Genomic DNA, 21,811 nt, shown 5'->3' with positions numbered 1-21,811 from the left:
ATTAACTGGATTACAGTTTTACAAGAGCCAAAATATTTAATGTATGGATGCATTGCTACATCCTAAAACAAAGACATTTGAATGAGTTTGGTCAAATGAAATTAAAAAAATGCATTTTGAACATATGTATTTGAAAGTGGGCTACTGTTTTGTATTGAAAAGAGAAATAACTTATAGAGAGGGGTTGTGTTTTGGGTTATGTTTTGTTTGGTTGGTTGTTTTCTGGGTTTTGGTTTTGAAGCAAGGAAGAGCATAATGTGATTAAAAAGAAGTACAGTAATGTCCTGGAAAGTCTTTTGTTCTTGCTAGGCTAATATTTGTTTTGTTGAATGACTTTGTTTCCTCCTAGTAGACATAGCACAGTGCCTTTTCTTTGGTAGTGTGTAAGTTTCCAGATCCTTAAAGGCCTGGTTATCTAAAACAGTTAAACACATAAATAAATATTTGTATTCTTAGTAAGATGTGGCATTCAATGCACTGGAATCTTTTTTATGCGCGAACAGGTGTTGCAAAACATGTTGGTGATGCTCTAAGAGAACACGCTTCCAGATCATCTCGAAAGATTTGCACTATTGGGATTGCTCCGTGGGGAGTGATTGAAAACAGAAACGACCTTGTTGGAAGAGATGTAAGGATGAATTACCTAACTGAAATAATGATTTACCTCATTTACTTTTGACACATCTGCTCAAGCATGTTTTTCTCTTGCTTTGCATCATTGGAATACTTGCTTTACTCTGAGGATACACTGACATCTGTGACTTATGCAAGATCATTACTGTAAACAAGTTGCAAAATGCAAATGTGCTACAGGACGAGCTTGTTCTGAAGTACAGTCCTTTTTCCTCCCTCACTGATACCATCGAATCAAAAATGCTAAAGTATTACAGAGAATTCACATTTAGAGAGGTTAATAAGTTGAAAAAGTTTGTGGAGTCTTCAGTGCTGCTGTTTGCTGGAGAAGTCACAAATTTTCCCCAAAGTCACCTTTTCAAAGGATCTTTGTTACCCTTCAGAACAGCATCCTTTAGTGATGCAATTATCTGCTTCCCTGCACAAAGTTCAGAGCTGCAGCTGTTGGTGTATCCTGATCCAAGGCATGCTTGTATGTGTCAGTGCTTCTTGTTGAGCCACCAGTTCTTGTGCCTAGTTAAATTTCACAGAAACAAGTGTGAATCTTTGCAAGTAAAAGACATTGTTGTGTGCTTGCACTTAGGTGGTTGCTCCATATCAGACCTTGTTAAATCCATTAAGTAAACTAAACGTCCTAAATAACCTCCATTCCCATTTCATTCTGGTGGATGATGGAACAGTTGGGAAGTATGGAGCAGAAGTTAAACTGCGAAGAGAACTGGAAAAAACTATTAATTTGCAACGGATCCATGCAAGTAAGTAATTCTGGTGCCTGAGGGCTGTTACTAGGGGTTCATGAAAAAGGTGTTTGCACCAAACATCTGAATGACAAAATAAAATAAATTAAAACTTTTGTTTATACTTCAAGTCTAAAATTGCAAATGTCAGCAGCTGCTCTGGACCCTAGTTATTGCTGGTAGATTTATGATTTCTCTGGAACCACAGAGGTATCCTTTATGAATAAAGTTGTATATTTACTTTGTAAGAGCAAATGTAAATCACTTCAGGTCTTGGTGTGTTGTCACCAAGTCCTGATTGGTCTGATTAATTAATGGTTTTGGCATTGATCACTGGCAGTTTCACAGTTTGCAGTATGGTGTTTTCCCAGCTGTGGAGCAACACATGTATTTTGACCCTTACAGGAATGCTCTTGCAATATTTCCAATCAGTAGAGGATTCCTATGTACCTATGTTCAAACTGTTTATGTGTTGTCACCACTGGAAACTGTTGGGGGAAGATGGAAGAGGAGATTCAAAAAGAAAAATTCTTCAGTTTTCTGCATTAGTTCATTAATATTTCCATGAGGAATCTTTTCTATTTTGTAGACTGTATCCTGTTGAATTGACCAGCTTGGCAGTGCTTGTGTCCCAGCCCAGAATGTAAAGTGCTTGAAACTGTGCATTACCAAGAGTTAATGTCTGGCAGACAGTATTTAATGTTAATTCAATAGAAAGGACAAACCTGATTTATTAAATACGTAGAACTGGCCTTAGCATTCACTATACACTTATGGCATTGTCGGGATTTTATCTTTGCCATTTTCCAGGAATTGGCCAAGGTGTGCCTGTGGTGGCACTTGTGTTTGAAGGTGGCCCCAACGTCATCCTCACAGTTCTAGACTTCCTTCAGGAGAGCCCTCCGGTGCCCGTGGTGGTGTGTGAAGGAACTGGCAGAGCTGCAGACATCCTGGCCTATGTTCACAAGCAAACAGAGGAGGGGGGGTAAGTGCCAGCAGTGCCAGACTGTGACAGAACCACTGAATGGGCCAGGTTGGAAGGGACCACAGTGGGTCATCCCAGAGCAGGATTGTGTCCAGACACAGGATTGTGTCCAGACAGTTCTTGTCATACACAGATAAATGACAAGGTGCACGGATGTGTGGCATTCATGTATGTCTGTCACCCACAGATGAGCTTTGAGACCATTTCTTCATGAATCTATACAAAAGCTTTTTCTGTTTAGTGCAGAAGACACTTGCCTGTTTTGAGTGTAGCTTCAAATAATAAAAGAGATGTGTTTGGGCTCCACAGTATTTGGTGATTTCTAGTCAGTTGTCCCTGTTGCAGGGGCTATCTCTGAGCCTTGGGAGGCAGGGATCCAATGTAGCTGTAAACCAAACAGCTTTGTCCAGGCTAAGAATACAAATGTGTCGTACTCAGAGGAGTGACTGTTTATTATTTTGTGTCAAAATCTTCTGGTTGAGAATTTCTCAGAACTCAGTATGGGAAGAAAAGGGGAGAGAGAGTTGAGTTACTTTTAGGAGTCAGTAGTATCGAATTGTAGGTTAAGTAACTGTAGTTCTTTCTAAAGGTTACCCAAGGTTTTGCCACAGCAACAGTAATAAGCATATAGATAGCAGGACTTTGAATGGACATGTTGAAACTAATTAAATGCATTGTTGTTATTACTGTTCATCTAAAACAATTGTTTTCCTGTTTGTTTGTTTCAATCTCAGAAATGTTCCTGAGGGTGCTGAGCCTGAAATAATTTCAACCATCAAAAAGACATTTAACTTTGGTCAAAGTGAAGCAGTTCACTTGTTTCAGACACTGCTGGAATGCATGAAAAAAAAAGAACTTGTAAGTAGATCTTGCCATAACATTTTCTATGCAATGTGCATGCCTTTGTGGATATATGATATGATTTTTTTCTCTTTTTTTTTGGATCTTTTAGTTATGACTGCTAATAAAGGTATGGTATCACTGCATGCTTAAAGCAAAACCACTTTATAGAGGTTATGTGTAGCCTGAGTTCAGGGACTGGTGTCTCATTTCGACATCACATTGTGCTGTTCTGAGATATAAAATTGCCTTATTCAGCTAGCCATATTTGCTGACAGGTTAATCTCATCATCTTTAATGGGCTGGAGAGGTAAACAGGATACTGTGTTATAGAGAGCAGTGAATTTGAATCATAGGAGGAAAAGAAGTTCAAATTAATTGAAAATTCCCACTTAGGAAAACAAATCAGAATGCGCACCAAAAGTTTGAATTGAACATAGACAGGCTTCAAGTTGCATTGAAGACGAGGTGTCTTTTATGTCAGGAATTGAAAAAGATTTAAAAGACTGAAGCCATTAACCTTTGCCTGAAAATAACTTTTAAATATGTTTTCCCCATTTTGCCATTTTGGACAGATTACAGTTTTTCATATTGGGTCAGATGAACATCAGGACATTGATGTTGCAATACTTACAGCACTGTTAAAAGGTGAGACTTAATTTTTTAAGAACATTTGGAACCTCCAGCTATTATTGATTAGTGTTTATGTGATGAATTATTTATAAAATACCAACAGGAATTTTAAGTTTTTAAGCAAATAGATATCTGTGATCTCATTGTATAATGCTATAACATGACATAAATGATGACATATACAGCATAACTTTGTGGTGGATTGCTTAATTTGCCCTTTTCAGGAAGCAAGAATATTTATTATCATGTATTATAATTAATTTTTAATTTTCTTCATTGTGTTTGCTTCTTAAGGCACGAATGCATCTGCATTTGACCAGCTTGTTCTTACACTTGCATGGGACAGAGTTGACATAGCCAAAAATCACGTTTTTGTTTATGGGCAACAATGGCTGGTATGTAATGGTCTGGGTTAAGCAGAATGATAATTCCTATAGAGAGAAGCACAATTTACTGTAAAGGATGAATCTTGACTTTTGTAGAGAGAGACTTTGGAATACTGACACCTTTATTTTGAGGCAGTAATTTGGGTCTACTGCATAACCTTAAAGCTTTTTTGTTATTATGTATTTGAAAATGGTCCAAAAAGTTTAGAAATGTGCTAACTGTTCTGAATAACTAGCAGAGAAAACACATGACAAAGGTGAAAGCTGAATTCATGTTAGTCAGATGCTCTTTCTTTGTTACAGTTGCATGACCCTAGAAAGTTCTTAAGAAGCATCTAGTAAAATGCACTGTTGGCAGCACTGCAGTGTCTTTTGAGGGAGGGACAAAATGTCTGGTTTTTGTAGTTTGAAAATGAGTTTAAGAACTACCTGGTGGCTCTTGCCTTTTCTGCCTAGTACTGTAAAAATAAAGCACGAGCTTATTGAGTGTGCAGTCAGAAGTACATGCTGTGTAAGGCTTGTTGATTGCCACGATGGTTCTGACATCTTTGAAGCAAATTGTGCTTTAGATATTTTAAGTATTTTTTTTGTTTTATCCAATATCCACATATGAGAAGACCTCAATTATGTTAAACCAAATGTCTCCTTAGTCCCATTGTCTCAGTAGGCAGGACCTACAGAACAGTTCAAGTCTACAGGTAACTGTAGAAGTTCAGGTGATATTCAGAACCGAGGGCGACATCTTTATAGGCACGTAAGGTTTTTCCAGCCCTCTAAATGAAGCAGGTTGATACAGTATCTAGGTTCACTTTTTTACTGGCTTTCTCTAGGCTCCACCTTTTTGCTTATTTGTTGTAGGTTGGCTCTCTGGAACAGGCTATGCTGGATGCCCTTGTGATGGACAGAGTTGCATTTGTAAAACTTCTGATTGAAAATGGAGTAAGCATGCATAAATTTCTTACAATTCCCAGGCTGGAAGAACTTTATAACACAGTAAGTAAATGATTGCTTTTTAAGCTGCTTTTAGAACAGTTTTTTAGTTTGCTCAGCCTGTTGTGTCCTAGCTCGTGTGCAGCAGTCTGGAGGTTGTGGGGTGTTGACAGGGAAGGCTCCTGGGCGCAAGGTTGGAGTTGGGAAGTGGATGCTGTTGGCTGCTGTGCACAGCCCCAGCAGCACCAAAATTGTCTGTCAGCAGGGTGTTAGTCTGTGTGTGATGGTGGGGTTTGAGACTAAAGGGAAAATTGCAGCTTTGTGGACAAAGTGTGCAAAACACAGTGGAGAAGAGAAGGAGAGAAAATCACATGGGTGAAACTTGTGCCCAGAATCTGAGATCTATAGGGCTTCAGAGGATGGATTCTGTCTGTAGCAGTTAACATCACAGTAGTTCTAGGAAGAATTTAATTTGTCAACCTGCATAGTTATAATTATTACTTGGAAAAATTTTGTTGCTGTAGGTGTTGATCTAAGAATTCCAAGGTAATTTTGATAACAGTATCCAAAGACAGAACAAAGAACCTTCCACCAAAAATTAGCTGATGTGAGTAGTACACAAATATGGCTTAGGTTTGTGTTAACAGTCTCAGTATCTGCTTTTGACAAAGAAAAATAATTAATTCTTTAGCTAATAAAGCTCTGTAGAGAAGCCTCCTTGAGAAGTTTATTCATTTATTGTATTTATTTATGTTTTAATATATTTTTATATTCTAAATTAGTTTTTTAAATTAACCTCTTATGGTACTTCTGTTGCATGCTAATTTCTCATTCCAAGTTTTCCTTCTCTTTTGTTGTAAAGAAACAAGGCCCAACTAACCCAACACTCTTTCATCTTGTTCGGGACGTCAAACAGGTATGCTGTCCATGTAAAAATCTGTCAAAATAGCAGTTATTTTTTGTTAATTTCTAGTATTTGACTATCAATTTGATCTGCAATTAATTGAATTTTATTTTAAGTATTAAGCTACCTCTGCAGACATTTTGGTAATTTTCAATATATCTGTTGTATGCTTGGTGCCCTGTTGCCTAAAAGATGTTTAACCCAAAGACTGTTGTCTTTCGTTTTTCTTTTGATTGTTTTCCTTCTTGGGGGGATTGGAAGCTGATGCTTCCAGCATGGAGAAATTTTGGTTGTTAAAACAATAGACAGAAAACCTCTGGTGCCTCCCCCACCAATGGAATGAGTACCTGTTCTGTTAGGGGAGTTCATGTAGACCTGGTCTTTCTTTAAAATTAATAACTGTTGAGTCATGTAGATGCTTTTTGGGTTTTGTGTTGGAAGGTTTTTTTATAATGAAAAGCTTTTTTTCTTTTTAATTATTATTTAGAACTGTGATAAAACATGTAGAAACACTTCTAAGCAAGTTTAATATAATACCTTTTGTATTCCTAGGGGAATCTTCCTCCAGGATATAAAATCAACCTGATTGATGTGGGACTGGTTATTGAATATCTGATGGGAGGAACCTACAGATGCACCTATACAAGGAAACGCTTCAGAGCGATATACAACAGTCTCAGCGGGAACAATCGGGTACGTGCTCTTGGGTAACAGCCCATTTGTCCTCAGCTGAAAAAACACAAACCTTTGTGTTTTGTACAATGATTGAGTCCACGTTGGTTTGTTCTTCTTGTCAATGGACTGGTTCTTTAAAATGCAGTAGTAAGGACTGTGAGGGCAGCTGAAAATTGTTCTGGGATTGAGGGCCAACAACAGGTTTTATTCTCCTCAACCTTATTCTAGCATATCCTAATTCCTTCTCTGTGGTTCCCTCTTTTCCTACTCATAGGGAAAGAAAGGACACTACACATGCAGATTCACCAGGGCTTGGGATGCAGATATGTTAGCTTTTTGTGCAAGCTACACTAACCAACAAGTGTATCTGCCCATTTAGTGACTCCTTAAAAGCAATGAAAACAGTTTGTTAAATATCCAGTGAGAATTCTGCTTTTGCTGTTTGAGTTCATTCATGTTTCAGTAACCAAATCCCTTTTCCTTGTTGCAGAGATCTGGGCGAAATCCTTCAAGTACCACTCCTCAGATGTGTAAAAGCCATGAGCCTTTTGGTAACAGGGCAGACAAGAAAGAAAAAATGCGCCATAATCATTTCATCAAAACAGCGCAGCCGTACAAACCAAAGGTGAGGGCTGTGAGGGGAACACGGTGGGGTTTATTTCCACTAGCTGACACTGGGGAGCCTGCTGAGTGTGAGTAGCAGCAATTGCATGGACTTTGGTAAAGCTGGAATTTCAACCTTGCTTTTGTACTCGTTTCTAAACGGCATCTTTTTAATAGGATTCTGTAAAGGGCGTTTCTTGTTCTGTATAGTAGTCCTGTGGATAAGATTTGATATGTTAGGGACCAAAAAGTTTCTTTGACAGAGTTCTAGTAATGAAGGTGGGACTCGCATGGCTTAGTAGATGGAGCAAGATTTGGCCATGTGTTACTACTATAAGCAGTTTCCATGAATTTTTTTATTTGTATGTATGTATATTAGTTACGGCTTTTTTTTGATCTATAATTCAAATTAATTCAGTCTCACAGTTATTAAAATGAATTGTACTAAACTGAAGTTTTTGAACAAAAGTTCCCGTCGCTTTTCAAGTCCTCAGAAATTTTCTTTTTTCTTTATATAATTATTTATAACCTGCTATTGGATCACTCAGCATTTTATTTCAATTTACATAATGACCAAGTATAGCGATTTAAAATGTGACTTTGTGATTTTATTTTAAAGATTGACACTGGTGCAGAAGAGGGAAAAAAGAAAAGAACCAAAGATGAAATAGTTGACATAGATGATCCTGAAACGAGACGTTTTGCTTATCCTCTGAACGAGCTGTTGCTGTGGGCAGTGCTGATGAAGAGGCAGAAGATGGCCCTTTTCTTCTGGCAGCACGGCGAGGAGTCCATGGCCAAAGCTTTGGTGGCTTGCAAAGTCTACCGGTCCATGGCATATGAGGCGAAACAAAGTGACCTTGTTGATGATACTTCAGAAGAACTGAAACAGTATTCCAAGTAAATTACATTCCTATTGTTCAAAATATTTTCCTGACCTCTGCAATATAAGTAGTGGGCTACTTATGAACAAAACACAAATTGTTGTGTTAGCACACTTGAAGACAATTATGTTTTGCAAAAAGGTTCAAGTGGAACTCTAGTATAAACTTTATATTAGATATTGCTCTTTCTTGGGGGCTGTTAAAAGTCTTAATTTATAGTCAAATTAAAAGGAGACTCAGTGTGCCATTTTCTTCTGTGTAATTTCTGTGTGTTTTTAATAGCTGTTTTAGCATGCATATGTTTTTAACAGAAGTCACAGATTGATGTATTGTGGTTACAAATTACAGTGTATCTGTACAGAAGGGACAAATAATAGGCACTTCAAGCTGGGAATTTGTGCAGCAAAATTCTTGCTAAACTCATGGCCATTTCTATAGATACTATCTTTTGTTTTGTTGGTTTTTTCTTCATTTTAGCGAGTTTGGTCAGCTGGCAGTTGAGCTGTTAGAGCAGTCCTTCCGACAAGATGAAACTATGGCCATGAAATTACTGACTTATGAACTTAAAAACTGGAGCAACTCCACTTGTCTGAAGCTGGCAGTGTCCTCGAGGCTCCGTCCATTTGTAGCTCACACTTGCACACAGATGTTGTTATCAGATATGTGGATGGGAAGGCTGAACATGAGGAAGAATTCATGGTACAAAGTAAGCACTGTTGCAGTTCAATCATGTAAAAAGGGTCAATGGAGTTTATGTTTAAAAGGAAGAAAAGTGTGTGTTAAAATGCTGTTAGTGTAAAGCTTTCACAACTATAGCTTTTATTAATAAATCCTGTAAACCAGTCTCCTGTAACATAATCAAAACTGGAATATTTGTTGTAAACGCTTCTTTTGACACTCTATTATCTTTTCAAATAAGGTACAGAAATATAGAAGGCAAAAACCAGGCAAGTAGCCTTTAATCAGAGGCTTAAAGAGATCATGTGAATACTAATCCACTACTAAAAACATAGTAGTAACAATCCTTAACAGATGGAAAACCTGTTGTAAGACTGTAGTTTCATGCATTTTGGCTTTTTACAGGGAGCACATAAGACTTGATGTGAAAAAGCTTTGTGAATATCCTATTTTGGAGGAACTGAGCAAAAGCAGGGCACAGAATGAAACAAGGGTAGGCAAATCGGGGACAGGTTTTCCAGTGGTGCCCTTTGTGTGATATAGATCAATTATTATCTAGACAGAGATAAATGATATAGATCAATTGAACCAAAATGGGAGTTGCGTATTTCTGTGAGAAATTAGGTATCAAGACCTAATTGTTGCTGGAAATAAAATGAAATAAAACTTTCCTACAAAATACCTACAAGCATTATTTAACTTGTGACCTACTAAAATCCTCTTTGATAACTGATTAACTGTTTTCTTGCTTGCTTTGTAACAGGCTAATGACAGTAAATAGCTTTCACTTACTCTCTTCATCTATACCTTAGCTCCTTTTTACCATAAATTGAAAAAAAAAACCAAACCAAACAAAACATACACCATTCCCCCTCTCCCCCCACAAACCACAACCCTGTATATGCTTTTAAAGTACACTTTAACAATACACTGTTCTAAAGCTTCTGGGAGTGGATTAAATAACAGAGTGTGAACAGAACATCTCTGTGCTTGGAGCACATTCTTTCTAGTAGCTTTGAATTTTGGAATTTGTTGGTTTTTCCCATTTCCTATGTCTTCAAGTCAAGAAACACTCTGTATATGTGATCCTGAGCTCTTAAGTGTATATACAAGTAATAACAACTAATTATTTTCTACATTTTTCCCCTCAATAGCAAGCAAGTAAAATTTAAATAATATCTTTTCAAATGCTATTCTGTGTGTTGCTGTGTTCTGATGCTTTAATGTAGTTGTGAATTATTTACACTTAGTCTTCATCTTTTCCAGGTGATACTGAGTATTCTACTCCCTCCTGCTATACTGCTGTTGGAATATAAGACCAAGGCTGAAATGTCACATATTCCTCAGTCTCAAGATGCACATCAAATGGCAATGGATGACAGTGAGAACAACTTCCAGACTGCAGCAGATGAAATACCTATGGTAATGTGGGGCAGAGGGGGATATTAAAAACAATATTCCTCACTTAAATAATTACATTTTTAAGTTAAAGAAGGGAAATTTAGTGCCAGAAATCATATATTTTTGTGGGGGAAGTTAACAGTTTTTTTTTTATTTTAGGAGGTTTTTAAAGAAGTGAGGATCTTGGACAATACTTTTGAAAAGCATGACATGGAGACTCCAGCAAAACCTAAAAGACTACCAATTACACAGAAGTTTTATGCATTTTATCACGCTCCAATTGTGAAGTTTTGGTTTAATACGGTGAGTTTTTTTCTGTGTAGTGTGTATTTTATTTGGAAATGCAGCACAGATTTTTGGGTTATTTTCCCAACATGTAGCTCTGATTGAGTCAAAGTTAAGCACTATACAAAAAGCAGACAGAAAACCCTTTACCTTGCTGAGCTGGAAATGAGAAATACTTCACTTCATAAAACTGCATAAGCACATGCTGTGCCCTGTGGTTTGGGGTTTTTTTTTTATTCTGTTCTGAGTAATTCTCTTCATCAGTTGCTGGCAGGAGTTCTGTAAGCACGTATTAGTCTCAAGTGCATGCACAGCTTTGTTTCAATCACTGTAATAGAAATGTTAGAATTTGTACTAAAGGAAAATAGCTGTAATAAGAGCAAAGCTTTCCTAACAATAAATAGATTATTACAGCTATTTTTCCTTTTCTAAGATGAAAATGTTTGTATCCCCTTATAAATAACAACTTGTCTATTTAAAAGGGCAAATATAGTCTTGTAATCCTACTTGAAGCTTTTATTGTATACCACATCAAAAGATTCCATGTATGTCTTTAAAGGATCCTTCAGTAACTGTATGTATGTGTTTTATTTGGTTTTTTTAGTTGGCATACTTAGGATTCCTCATGCTCTACACATTTGTGGTTCTTGTAAAAATGGAAGAATTACCATCAGTTCAGGAGTGGATTGTTATTGCTTACATTTTCACATCAGCAATTGAGAAAATTCGTGAGGTATGCCTGTAACAATCTGGGATTTTAGCCTTTTTTTTTTGTCAGTTAAAACAGTAGGCTTTAAACTATTATTCTGTAAACAGGAAAAGTGAAGAAACTTCAAGCATCACAGTACATGATTTAATACCTTTTTCTTAAAGCTTGGTATAGGTTGCTAGATGGAGTCCTTGTAAAATGTGTATTTATTTGTCAGGCAGGCTCTGCCACTGTGCTATGACCAAGATACAAAAAAAAAAAAAAAAAAAAAAAAAAAAAAGCTTTAGTGACACAGGAGAGCCATCATAACTGACCAGTGTTCCTGGTCAGCAAGAGACTTTACAGGAGTTCTGTAATAATTTTTAAATGGGAGAGATGAAGTTAGTCCCTTAACCTGGTACATGAGGCTCAACTGAAGGCGGATAGGATTCATTTTTGTCAAAGTAACTGCCTCAAAAGAAATAAAAACATCACCAAAACCCACTAATTCCAAAATGCCTTAATGGATTGTTTGGACAGAGCAAAACCCTCCTTTCCTTGTTGTGAAGCTGACACAGTTAAACACTAGTTTTTATTGCTCAGCATTTAAGAGTTCTGCATTTTAATAGCTATTATATTTTTACAAGTATAAAAATGGTAGTGATTCACGTATTTTACAGTCGGTCCCTGTGCAATAACTATGAGCTGTCCTGACCTTAATTTCTTTTACAGATTTTTATGTCAGAGGCTGGGAAGATTAATCAGAAGATCAAAGTGTGGTTCAGTGATTACTTCAATATCAGTGACACAGTTGCCATTGTCACTTTCTTCATCGGGTTTGCGTTAAGATTTGGAGCCAAGGGGAATTTTGGAGAAAACACTTACAGAGAAAATTACGTCTTTGTTGCTGGAAGAATAACATACTGTCTCAATATAATTTTTTGGTATGTGCGATTACTGGACTTTCTAGCTGTAAATCAACAGGCTGGCCCTTATGTTATGATGATTGGGAAAATGGTAAGTACTATGTTTGTTACTGATTATTTTTTTCCCCAACTGCATCTATTTACAACTTCTCTCAGTAGTTTTATTTAGTTAGAAGTTTTTTATCCTGCTGTAATAGGAAAGTTGGTGTGCAGAATTAGCTAGCTGGAATATAACTTAAAGGATTTCAAAAGAAGCACTGATTAGAAGGCTTCCTTTATGGAGCTATCTCTGTTACATAAATGTAAAAAAATGGCAAATCTTCCTTCTCTGGCCTGTTTTGTTCTCAGATGTCAGGGACCTAAATGAATATGATGAAGCCTTTTGTCTTGGTTCAGCTTTCCATTTAGGTCTGAAGTTTATAGCCTTTGTGCTCTTTAGGTCAAAACTTTAAACTTGTGTAGTGTCCTGAAGCACCTTCGTGGTTTTGTGCTATGGAAAACTGGAAATAGATTGTGCTTATTGTCATCTCACGCAATAAATACTAAAATTGTTTAATCTTAAATAATCTATCTCTACTGTCAGTAGCTATTCTAAATGTTAAAAACCATTTAATGGCTTGAGAGCTGTATATATGAATGTGGAAGGGGCTTTTGTGTTTCTTCCCTCTATAAAATGGTTCTTACAAAATTGAACCTTGTCATTTCTTAAAAACAAAGGCATCAAGTTGCTCATTTCTCACTTTGATTTCTTGCAAGAGGCAAAGGTTCTGTGTTCCTGCCCTTGGAAAACTACCTCTGTTTTTTGTGCAGCTATTGAGTACCTTGAGGAAGGAATATTTCTCTTTGTCAGCTGCTCCTTGTGTACCTAATAGTATTCAAGTTGAAAGGGAAATACACTCAGTTGCCTTCGGCCAAGGGTACTAAATACAGTATAAGAAAGGACAGGGAAAATTTGGGGTTTTTTACAGGGCTTGTTATTTAACAAAATTTTCTGAGTGAAATATTTGTGTCCTGGACTCTTTTCCTTTTATAATACATAGAATTTCTCAAGTGTACATTGTCACTGTAGAAGTTTTTAGAGTTGTGAGATCACATTTATGACCTTGTGGATTAACTGACTTTTTTGTGTTAATAGGTGGCCAACATGTTTTACATTGTGGTGATTATGGCACTTGTGCTACTTAGTTTTGGTGTTCCCAGGAAGGCAATACTGTATCCTGATGAGGCACCCTCTTGGACTCTTGCTAGAGATATTGTGTTTCATCCATACTGGATGATTTTTGGTGAAGTCTATGCCTATGAAATTGATGGTAAGATACTGCAATTATGTAGCAAGTCAAGAGAAAACTTACTCTGATAAGGTCTTATCAAAATCGTAAGAAATTCCAATTTTATTAAAGTCCCAGTACTGTTGGCATTAATCCCTTTTGTGGGTTGAAGCTGTAAAACTGTGACCTGATTTTTCCTTTGCTTTTCTAAAACTTGTTTGGCTTAGAATGAAAACTACATAATTACAATTGCTCTCATGGCTCTTCCTAGCAAGATATGGGAATTCTGCCCCACAGCTATCATGACAAAAATTTGGCTGTGGTGATGTACTAGGCTTTTTTTAAAAAGCCAAAAATATGATTACAGCATAGTATCGGCCAGAAACATTGTCTCTGGTATTTTTCTACCATGTTCCTAAGTACATGGAGACATTTCAAAACTGCAGAACCAGTGCATCATGGTTGTTGCAAACTGTAAGTGACTTTTTTTTTTTTAGGGTTTTTTTTATTGTGTCTGTACCTGCTGGGAGTTCTAAAAGATGTACATGTCTTCTCTGTATCTTTTTTTTCCCAACACAGTGTGTGCAAACAATTCTGATGAAAAAGTTGCTCATCTCTGTGGCCCAGGAACATGGTTGACCCCGTTTCTTCAAGCTGTCTACCTCTTTGTACAGTACATAATCATGGTTAATCTCCTGATTGCATTTTTCAAGTAAGTATGTAGATAACAGGTAATTTTTGCTAATAATTGGACGAATGTCTATCTCACTGCAATAAGATGACAAGATAAGAACTGATGCCAGATCAAAGCAATCCCATTTTCTGGAAGTTTTTCAGGTTCTAAGGCTGGTCTTTGTCTCTTCCTCACTGCAAGGCCATGACTAAGTTAGAGAAGTGTGTGATGTGACCGGTTCACATCACATCTGTGAGGTCAGGGGAATCAGAAGTTCAAGGAAAACTTCTCTTTTTCAGAAAACAAACAAAATCATTTCTTTGTCTTTATTGACTGTTGTTCCTAAATTCATTGAATGTTCTCCAGTTGGTTGGGTTCAGTTGTAGTAAGTTGTCTGCAAGTGTTTGATTTATGGGCATAAGCAGCTCAGGAATATTGAAGAAGGCAGACTGCAAAATTAACATGGTGTTATATAAAATTATGGGTTTAGTTAGAAATAATTAATTTTTTTTGTTCAGCAAATTGAAATTTGATCTCAGTGTAATTCATTTCTGAGTAAAGATACTGATAGGAGATGGTTACCTGATAGGAGAATTTCTTTAGCCCTCTCCTTGCTCTGGATCATGGTGTTCTCTTGAATGTGTTTCCAACTTCCACAAAATTCATTTTGCAGCAGAAAACAAGTTTATGCTTTCATCTCTTACTTAACTGGCTTCAGAATTCAAGATTGTTATCAAAGTGTTAAAAAACAAACAATCCAACAACCACTAAACAAACACCAACAACTCCCCACCACCCCAAAAAACACCTTGATGTGTTAATACTGTTCTGTTCCCTTTCAGCAACGTGTATTTACAAGTCAAGGCAATTTCAAACATTGTGTGGAAGTATCAGCGCTATCATTTCATTATGGCCTACCATGAAAAACCTGTTCTGCCTCCACCACTGATCATTCTTAGCCACATGGCTTCCCTCTTCTGCTGTATATGTAAAAGAAGAAAGACAGACAAGACTTCAGATGGGCCAAGTATGAACAGTTATCCAAAAAATTGCAGTAATGTTTTTGATATGGTTAAAGCAAACTGTCAGACAAACGCCATGTTCTTGGTTATAATTTGTATTGTGAAGAAAGTCAAAGTGGGTCTTAATTTTATGTGTTTTCAATATTGATAATTCTTTTGAAAATCACCATGGTTTTCTCAAGAGTTTAATGCCAGGTAGGATTGTAAGGAATGATAATATTGTGCGCAGATCCTCTCAGAATTACTATTTTCATTTTATTTTATTGTCTGTCTTATTGAACTTTTTTTTGCAATGAGAGAGGAAGGGTCTTAGGTGGCCCTCTGATAGGATTTTTTGGGTTTTTTTTTTTGTTTGTTTTTATTGTAGTGTTTTGTTGTTAACATCCTTTATAGAGTTATGACTATTAATTTTCAGCACCACTTGACTACATATATCATCTTAAATGTTGATCTCTCTTTAGAACTCTTCCTGACAGAAGAAGATCAGAAAAAACTTCATGATTTTGAAGAGCTGTGTGTTGAGATGTATTTCAATGAAAAGGATGATAAATTTCATTCTGGAAGTGAGGAGAGGATTCGAGTCACATTCGAACGGTAGAATATTTACAATTAAAATTTCTGAATAGAGAATTAGAACTTTTACAGGTTTTTTAAAATGTACTTTAAAGGGGGAGAAATGCGGCTCAAGAACATAAAGTGTTTATGCAAATTTTATATGGTATCTTTGCATTGCTGTGCAGAAACTGATAATGTGATTGATGCTTCTTGATTTACAGAAGCACTCAGTAAACTGAGGCAATTGTATTATTTAGTTTCCCATGATGTTTTAAGAAACTGATAGAAAGTGCTGTAGGCCCTCTATTGATAGCTGTTTTAATTCTGTGATTCAGAAGTATTTACAAATGTTGCATTACAAAACAGTCCAATGCTATTGTATTTTTGTGACATTTCAAAGTTGTTTTTCCTCCTGATTAAATAGACAGAAAGGGTTATAATCTGGGGGTTTTTGCATATTGAGAAAAATACCTTTCATATCTACTTCATAATTTGATTTTTCTTAGGGTGGAACAAATGTGCATTCAGATAAAGGAAGTTGGTGATCGTGTCAACTACATTAAAAGGTCATTACAGTCTTTAGATTCACAGATTGGCCACCTCCAGGATCTGTCTGCTCTAACTGTGGACACTCTGAAAACACTGACTGCGCAGAAAGCTTCAGAAGCCAGCAAGGTTCATAATGAAATCACCCGGGAATTGAGCATTTCAAAACATTTGGCACAAAATCTCATTGAAGATGGCTCTCTCAGATCATCTGTGTGGAAAAAGCACAGCATTGGAAATGTCTTTGGTTCTTTTCCACAAGGAGGCCTTGAGAGTAATAACCCTTTACTCTGTAACATTTCTATCCGCGATGACAAAGAAGTCCAGCATAGGACAATTGGTCAGGAGTTGGCTCTGGTTCCCCGAAGAGAAGAAAAAAACTTCCAAGAGGCAGGTTCCTCAGGCAGTGCCTTATTTTCAAATGCTGTTTCCCCTCCAGAACTTCGCCAACGAATACAGGCTGCAGAGATCTCAAAATCCACTAGTAAAAGTAAAAAATTAGGCAACTCATCCAACAGCATGCCACACGTAACATCCCCAACAACAAAGTTTTTTGTTAGCACTCCATCTCGACCCAGTTGCAAAAGTCAGCTGGATTCTTCAGCAAAGCATGAAGAGACTGTTTTCTCTAAGGCTGCAGAAGGAGATAATAATGTAGAATTTGGTGCATTTGTGGGTAAGTATAACAAAGTAGATTCTGAATGTCCTGAAGTCATTATTAGCTGCTCTTATCCTCTTGCTTCTGGCTCTGCTTGCCTTGCTTTCACCCAACCTTGTGTTGAAAATGGAGGATACGTTAATTGTGGTTTTATTCATGATGAGAGTGACACTAATGATAACTACAGCTGCAGAGTTGACAAATGTGCTCACCAGTCCCCTGTCAAGTTAGCGAAGAACAAGCCCCAAACGAAGTTCTCTTTGTCAACGGGCGACTTGATGTCAACAGTCAACTGTGGCGGCTCACATGGAAAATTGAATGTTAAAGATGAACTTTCCAAAAGTCAGCATGTCCATGCAATGGAACTGCAAACCCGAGATTTATGTTCTAACATCCTTATGGGACTACTTCATAAACTGTGGACCAAATCTAAGCCACAAGGTTTGACTTATCAAGAATTGTATGGTATTTTGGGTGTATTCCGGTTGCAGGTGACTTTATTCTACCATTTTGCTCTGCTTTTTTTGCATTTAACATCTCTAATTTCCCTATGTTGCTTGAATGTTTTTTTTAACTGAAATTTATAATTTCTCCATAATTCTGTCACATAGACAATATTTTTCTGAAAAACATTATTCAGTTGTTGAGTATAGCAGTTTTGGGCAATTAGCAACTTTACAACTTGGTACGGGCACTGTAGACAAACATTTTGTGGCTCATTATAAAGCTCCTACCTTCTGATTGCATAAATCAAAAATATTGTCTATTTCTTGACGTAATTACAGAACACTACTCAGGCTGATGGAGTCCTGGACAAATATCTTTGTGGTATCTGTGTCAAGCTGAGGGTTCCTCCTATACTATATCTCTAAACACTGTTACAGCTGGGATCTTCCACTGTTGCCTAGGCTAACCTGTGTTGGGGCTGTCATTTTGGAAGCTTCCAAAGTCCTTTAAGTCAATACAACATTTTGCCTCCCCTCAAGTTCTGCCTAACAGTAAAAAGGTGGATGGTTTTGGTTAGTTACCTATGTATTTGAATGGTAAAACAGTGGCAGATTCATTGCAAAACACAGGTGTGGGTTTACTAACTGATCCCTGTACAGTCGATAATGCTTTAAGTATGCTTAGTGTTTAGTAGAAGATTGTAATCTGGAATTGTCAGGTTGCCTGCAGAGGTGTTGTCTTGCTGTAGTTGTTTAGGGATGTCTCAGTGTTTTCCAGAAATTTGCTGAGGTTGTATAAATTTAAATCTCTAGACAAGAGTTTATCTTACTGCTGTGAAACTTGGATTTCTAAGAAGTTACCTACGTTAGCTGTTAATGTATAAGTGCCTCATGGTTGAAAAAAGAAAGCAAGGCTAAACAAGAATTATGGACAGTGATTGTACAACTCTTATCTAATCTTTAAATGTACTTCACCACTAATAACTTTGAATACTAACTATACTTATTTACTGGAGCCAGATTTTTTTTGTATATGGTCCTCTGACATCTCTAGCATTTAGAACATACCCTTCATTCTTACTGTCCACAATTTACACCACTTGTGATTCCATGCAGGTTTCAATTGTGAAGCCAAGTAGATTTTCATTCATTATAAAGCCATATGATTGGGAAAATTCTGGAAAGTATTTCTTGCAACTGGGAGGATGAAGGGTATATTGTAAAAGCTACCTCCAGGAAACTGTCTACTTTCCCTTAATTTGTCAAGCATACATAAAAGTACTGTAATCCAGGCCTTGTTCCTTTCCTGTGAGGAGCATACGCTTGAGTAAAAATTTAAAACATTAGATTTACTTTTTGAATCGTGGTGCTCCATGCCTCAGTGCGGGAAAGGCAATAGTTTGGTATTGTTACACTGATCTTCACTTTAGCGTGTTTGTGATGTCTTTCCTAGCGCAAACAGGCACTCAGACCTTAGGTGGTTTGTGACCCTTTGCTATGGTGATGCAGACTATTGGCATGGTCAGAACACTGGAGGTTGCCTTTGATTTTGAATACTCTTTTTGAATTCACTGTGTCAAAGGTCACAGAGACAGCATGGACCTACAGCGGTTCAAAGAGGCAGCCAGCAAAATGAGGGAAAGAAGTGCTGATATTGAGGTGAGCATGAGAGGCTTTGTCAAATATGTTAATGGGGATCTTTTAAACTCTAACCTCAGAGTATGTTTGGAAAAAGTCTAAGACCAAATATAATAAAAAAACTTACACATTCATTGCAGACTGCACTTTGCATCTGCTTCATGATTAAAAAAAAAATCCAGTGAAAACTCATGTAACCTTAACTGCCATCAAGTACTGTTGCTTCATAATAGGATACTAATGAAATAAACATGCTCTGAGGTTATGAAAGCTAAGATGACTACAACTGTGAATCAAGATAAAATTAAGTATCCCATAATTAATGTTAAACTAAATATTTTACACTCATAAATTTTAAGATCAGCCTTTAGGAAGACTAGAGTAATTTACATTATAATTTATAGATGACAGTGTATATAATTTTCAAAAGTGACAAAAATTGTTCATTATGCTTCCAAGAAGAAAAAGCTTTTTAATAAACTTGTCATAAACTAAAATGAATAATTTCAATTTCCTGAAAGAAATTTCCTTAGAGAATAATAAAAATTACTAAAATGGAAAAGAAATGAATCATAAACCTGCCTTCCAAGTATTATAGCGTGTGTATATGTGAGTGTATATATATAGATATGTATATGAATACTAGTTTTTGCCATGTAGCTGTTGAATTAGCACATACAAATTACTATTTGCAGTTATCATGCATTGAGGGGACAATACACCTGAGAATTGCATTATGACCATTTACAATGCTTCTGTTCTGCTGAGTTGCTTCTTCTGAACCTTTTGATGAGTATAATGTGTGACCTAGAAGCTTTTTGTATGTATTTTTGGCACAGTTTTTTTGGTGTTATTGTCAACAATTTACTTTGTTTCCTTGATAGGAGCAGCAGGAAGACTTCAAAAAAGCTATATTGGAGGGCATAGAGACAACCAGACTTCAAGTAAGTAAAGAAAGTTTCTATTTATTAGGAATGTTATTTTCAACAGTTACTAAAATATTCTTTGCAGTAAAGACATGGGTCTCTGTTCTTATTTCATTATCTGTAAACTGGATGTCTCCTTGACATAGGTCTAAAACATTCTAGTGTTTAGGGATGTAAAGGAATAGTTTTTATGCACACAACCACACATCAGATAGACATTTTGGACACACACACACAGAGGCCTGTGTATGTTTTTATGTGTGGGGTGTATTCTGTAAGAGGGAAGGGTGAAGAAAGGTGGTAACAACTTCCTAACTTTTACAATTTTAGGAATCAAAAGCAGGGCACAATAAATTTTTACATTTTATTCAGGTAACCACTGGAGTTAATAAATGAGCAAGCCCTATTCCACTCCACACGTAGTCCTAGTTTCTGGTGAAACCACCTTTCTCGTTTTTTGCAGAAGAAATATTTTGTTGTCAAAAGTTGACCACCTCAGTACCTATTCCAGCAATGTGTAATTGCTATGAAGGAGTATGTCCATAAGGAAATTGCTGTCATAACCCATAGGTTTTTACATGACAGGATGTTGCTATTTTAAGTGGATGCAAATTGAAATTTAGTTTCTGCCAGACCCACATTCTTATATAAAAACTGATAGCCAACAAAGGCATGAAACAGATGAGCTGAACACGATGCTTGTAGGGATCCAGTGAAATTGACATTTCTGTAGTTCTATCCTACTGTAACATTCGCTTGCAAGGATCTCTTTTGGTGTGGGTCAGGACTCTTCATGAAAATGTTACGGCTGGTGGCTGCTGTGAGAAGAGCATTTTAATTGTGCATGCACAATTAAATTAATGCACTCAACTTGTGCATTTCAATGCAGTGAGGTATTTGAAATAGATCCAGAAATTTTGAAGAGTCCTGGCCAATCCTAAAAATTAAAACTGGGCAGACTGTAGTAGTTGAAAGCAATAATGGTAATGATGACTGATGGTAAATGTAATTTTTTTTTTTTTTTTGGTAGGGTCTTCAAACTGACAGTGATCTACAACAATCCAGTTCCTGTGGTGGGTTCACTGACCCTCTGACAGCCCACTCAGAACAGTGTAAGTCTGGGCTCTGTACAGGTCCCCTAATGTTGTCTCTAACTTGCCTTGCTAGTGGGTATCCTAAGAAGATGCAAAGGAAACACAAATGGTTAAATAATCTTGAAATATTTTCATATTTGGTAGTACTTGAATCTTCTGCTTCTTGCGGTTCTTCTAGTCATGCCAGGTCAGTTCTGTTACCTTGGATTTGCCGCAGACAGCCAGAGTTGTGAAAAGTGAAGTGATCTGGTTAGGACTGCAGACTTCTTTTAAAGTTGTGGGTCAGGCTTGTTTCATGAGAGCTACGTTAAGCTGTCTGTTTGTTCACTATTAGGAAACAGGTGACAGTGACAGCTGCCATTCTTTGTCCAGTTACAAATATCCTTCATTTGTAGTGTACAGCAAGAGCAGGAGAGCATCGAGTGAAGACACGCAGCAAGTCGACTCTAAAGCAGCCTTACTGACGGTTTGTATCAACCTTTTGTGACATTCTTGAGCAGAACTAGAAGCAGAACAAATAAAGGAGAAGAAACAGATAAAGAGTAATGCTGATTTGTGGACTTGCTTGTTCTAGGAGGCAACAGGAGACCTGTTTTCACTAAGGGAAGAAGTTGTGTATGTTCTCACTATGGAAATCTGTGCTGTTTTCTGTTTGTAGAAATAAAATCCAAATTCTTTTCTTTTAAGGAAAAGAATTACTTTTATAATCCATAAACAGTAGTGAATATAGACCCTTATTTATTCTTTTAATTGTAGTTACCATTTCCCAGTTGTATTTGAGTCTCTCCATTCAACTG

The 21,811-nt window shown here is 36.8% G+C and overlaps 1 protein-coding gene across 1 annotated transcript in view; it reads left to right on the top strand.

Annotated features, from left to right (window-relative positions):
• TRPM7 (transient receptor potential cation channel subfamily M member 7) overlaps positions 1–21,811 on the top strand; it is a 52,522-nt gene that overhangs the window by 24,047 nt on the left and 6,664 nt on the right. Inside the window, exons 6-30 of the mRNA XM_068203845.1 lie at positions 504–628; positions 1,217–1,388; positions 2,181–2,355; positions 3,090–3,213; positions 3,771–3,843; positions 4,123–4,223; positions 5,073–5,207; positions 6,007–6,060; positions 6,601–6,741; positions 7,214–7,348; positions 7,946–8,226; positions 8,688–8,916; positions 10,155–10,310; positions 10,449–10,592; positions 11,179–11,307; positions 11,995–12,279; positions 13,324–13,498; positions 14,036–14,168; positions 14,972–15,156; positions 15,613–15,745; positions 16,213–16,928; positions 18,939–19,015; positions 19,879–19,938; positions 20,951–21,032; positions 21,410–21,480. Coding sequence (XP_068059946.1) covers positions 504–628; positions 1,217–1,388; positions 2,181–2,355; positions 3,090–3,213; positions 3,771–3,843; positions 4,123–4,223; positions 5,073–5,207; positions 6,007–6,060; positions 6,601–6,741; positions 7,214–7,348; positions 7,946–8,226; positions 8,688–8,916; positions 10,155–10,310; positions 10,449–10,592; positions 11,179–11,307; positions 11,995–12,279; positions 13,324–13,498; positions 14,036–14,168; positions 14,972–15,156; positions 15,613–15,745; positions 16,213–16,928; positions 18,939–19,015; positions 19,879–19,938; positions 20,951–21,032; positions 21,410–21,480 — 4,091 coding nt within the window. The remainder of the gene's footprint in view (positions 1–503; positions 629–1,216; positions 1,389–2,180; positions 2,356–3,089; positions 3,214–3,770; positions 3,844–4,122; positions 4,224–5,072; positions 5,208–6,006; positions 6,061–6,600; positions 6,742–7,213; positions 7,349–7,945; positions 8,227–8,687; positions 8,917–10,154; positions 10,311–10,448; positions 10,593–11,178; positions 11,308–11,994; positions 12,280–13,323; positions 13,499–14,035; positions 14,169–14,971; positions 15,157–15,612; positions 15,746–16,212; positions 16,929–18,938; positions 19,016–19,878; positions 19,939–20,950; positions 21,033–21,409; positions 21,481–21,811) is intronic.

The sequence above is a fragment of the Anomalospiza imberbis genome, chromosome 13 (assembly GCF_031753505.1).
Source record: "Anomalospiza imberbis isolate Cuckoo-Finch-1a 21T00152 chromosome 13, ASM3175350v1, whole genome shotgun sequence".
Classification (NCBI taxonomy): Eukaryota; Metazoa; Chordata; class Aves; order Passeriformes; family Viduidae; genus Anomalospiza; species Anomalospiza imberbis.
This window is presented reverse-complemented; position numbering and strand designations above follow the sequence as displayed.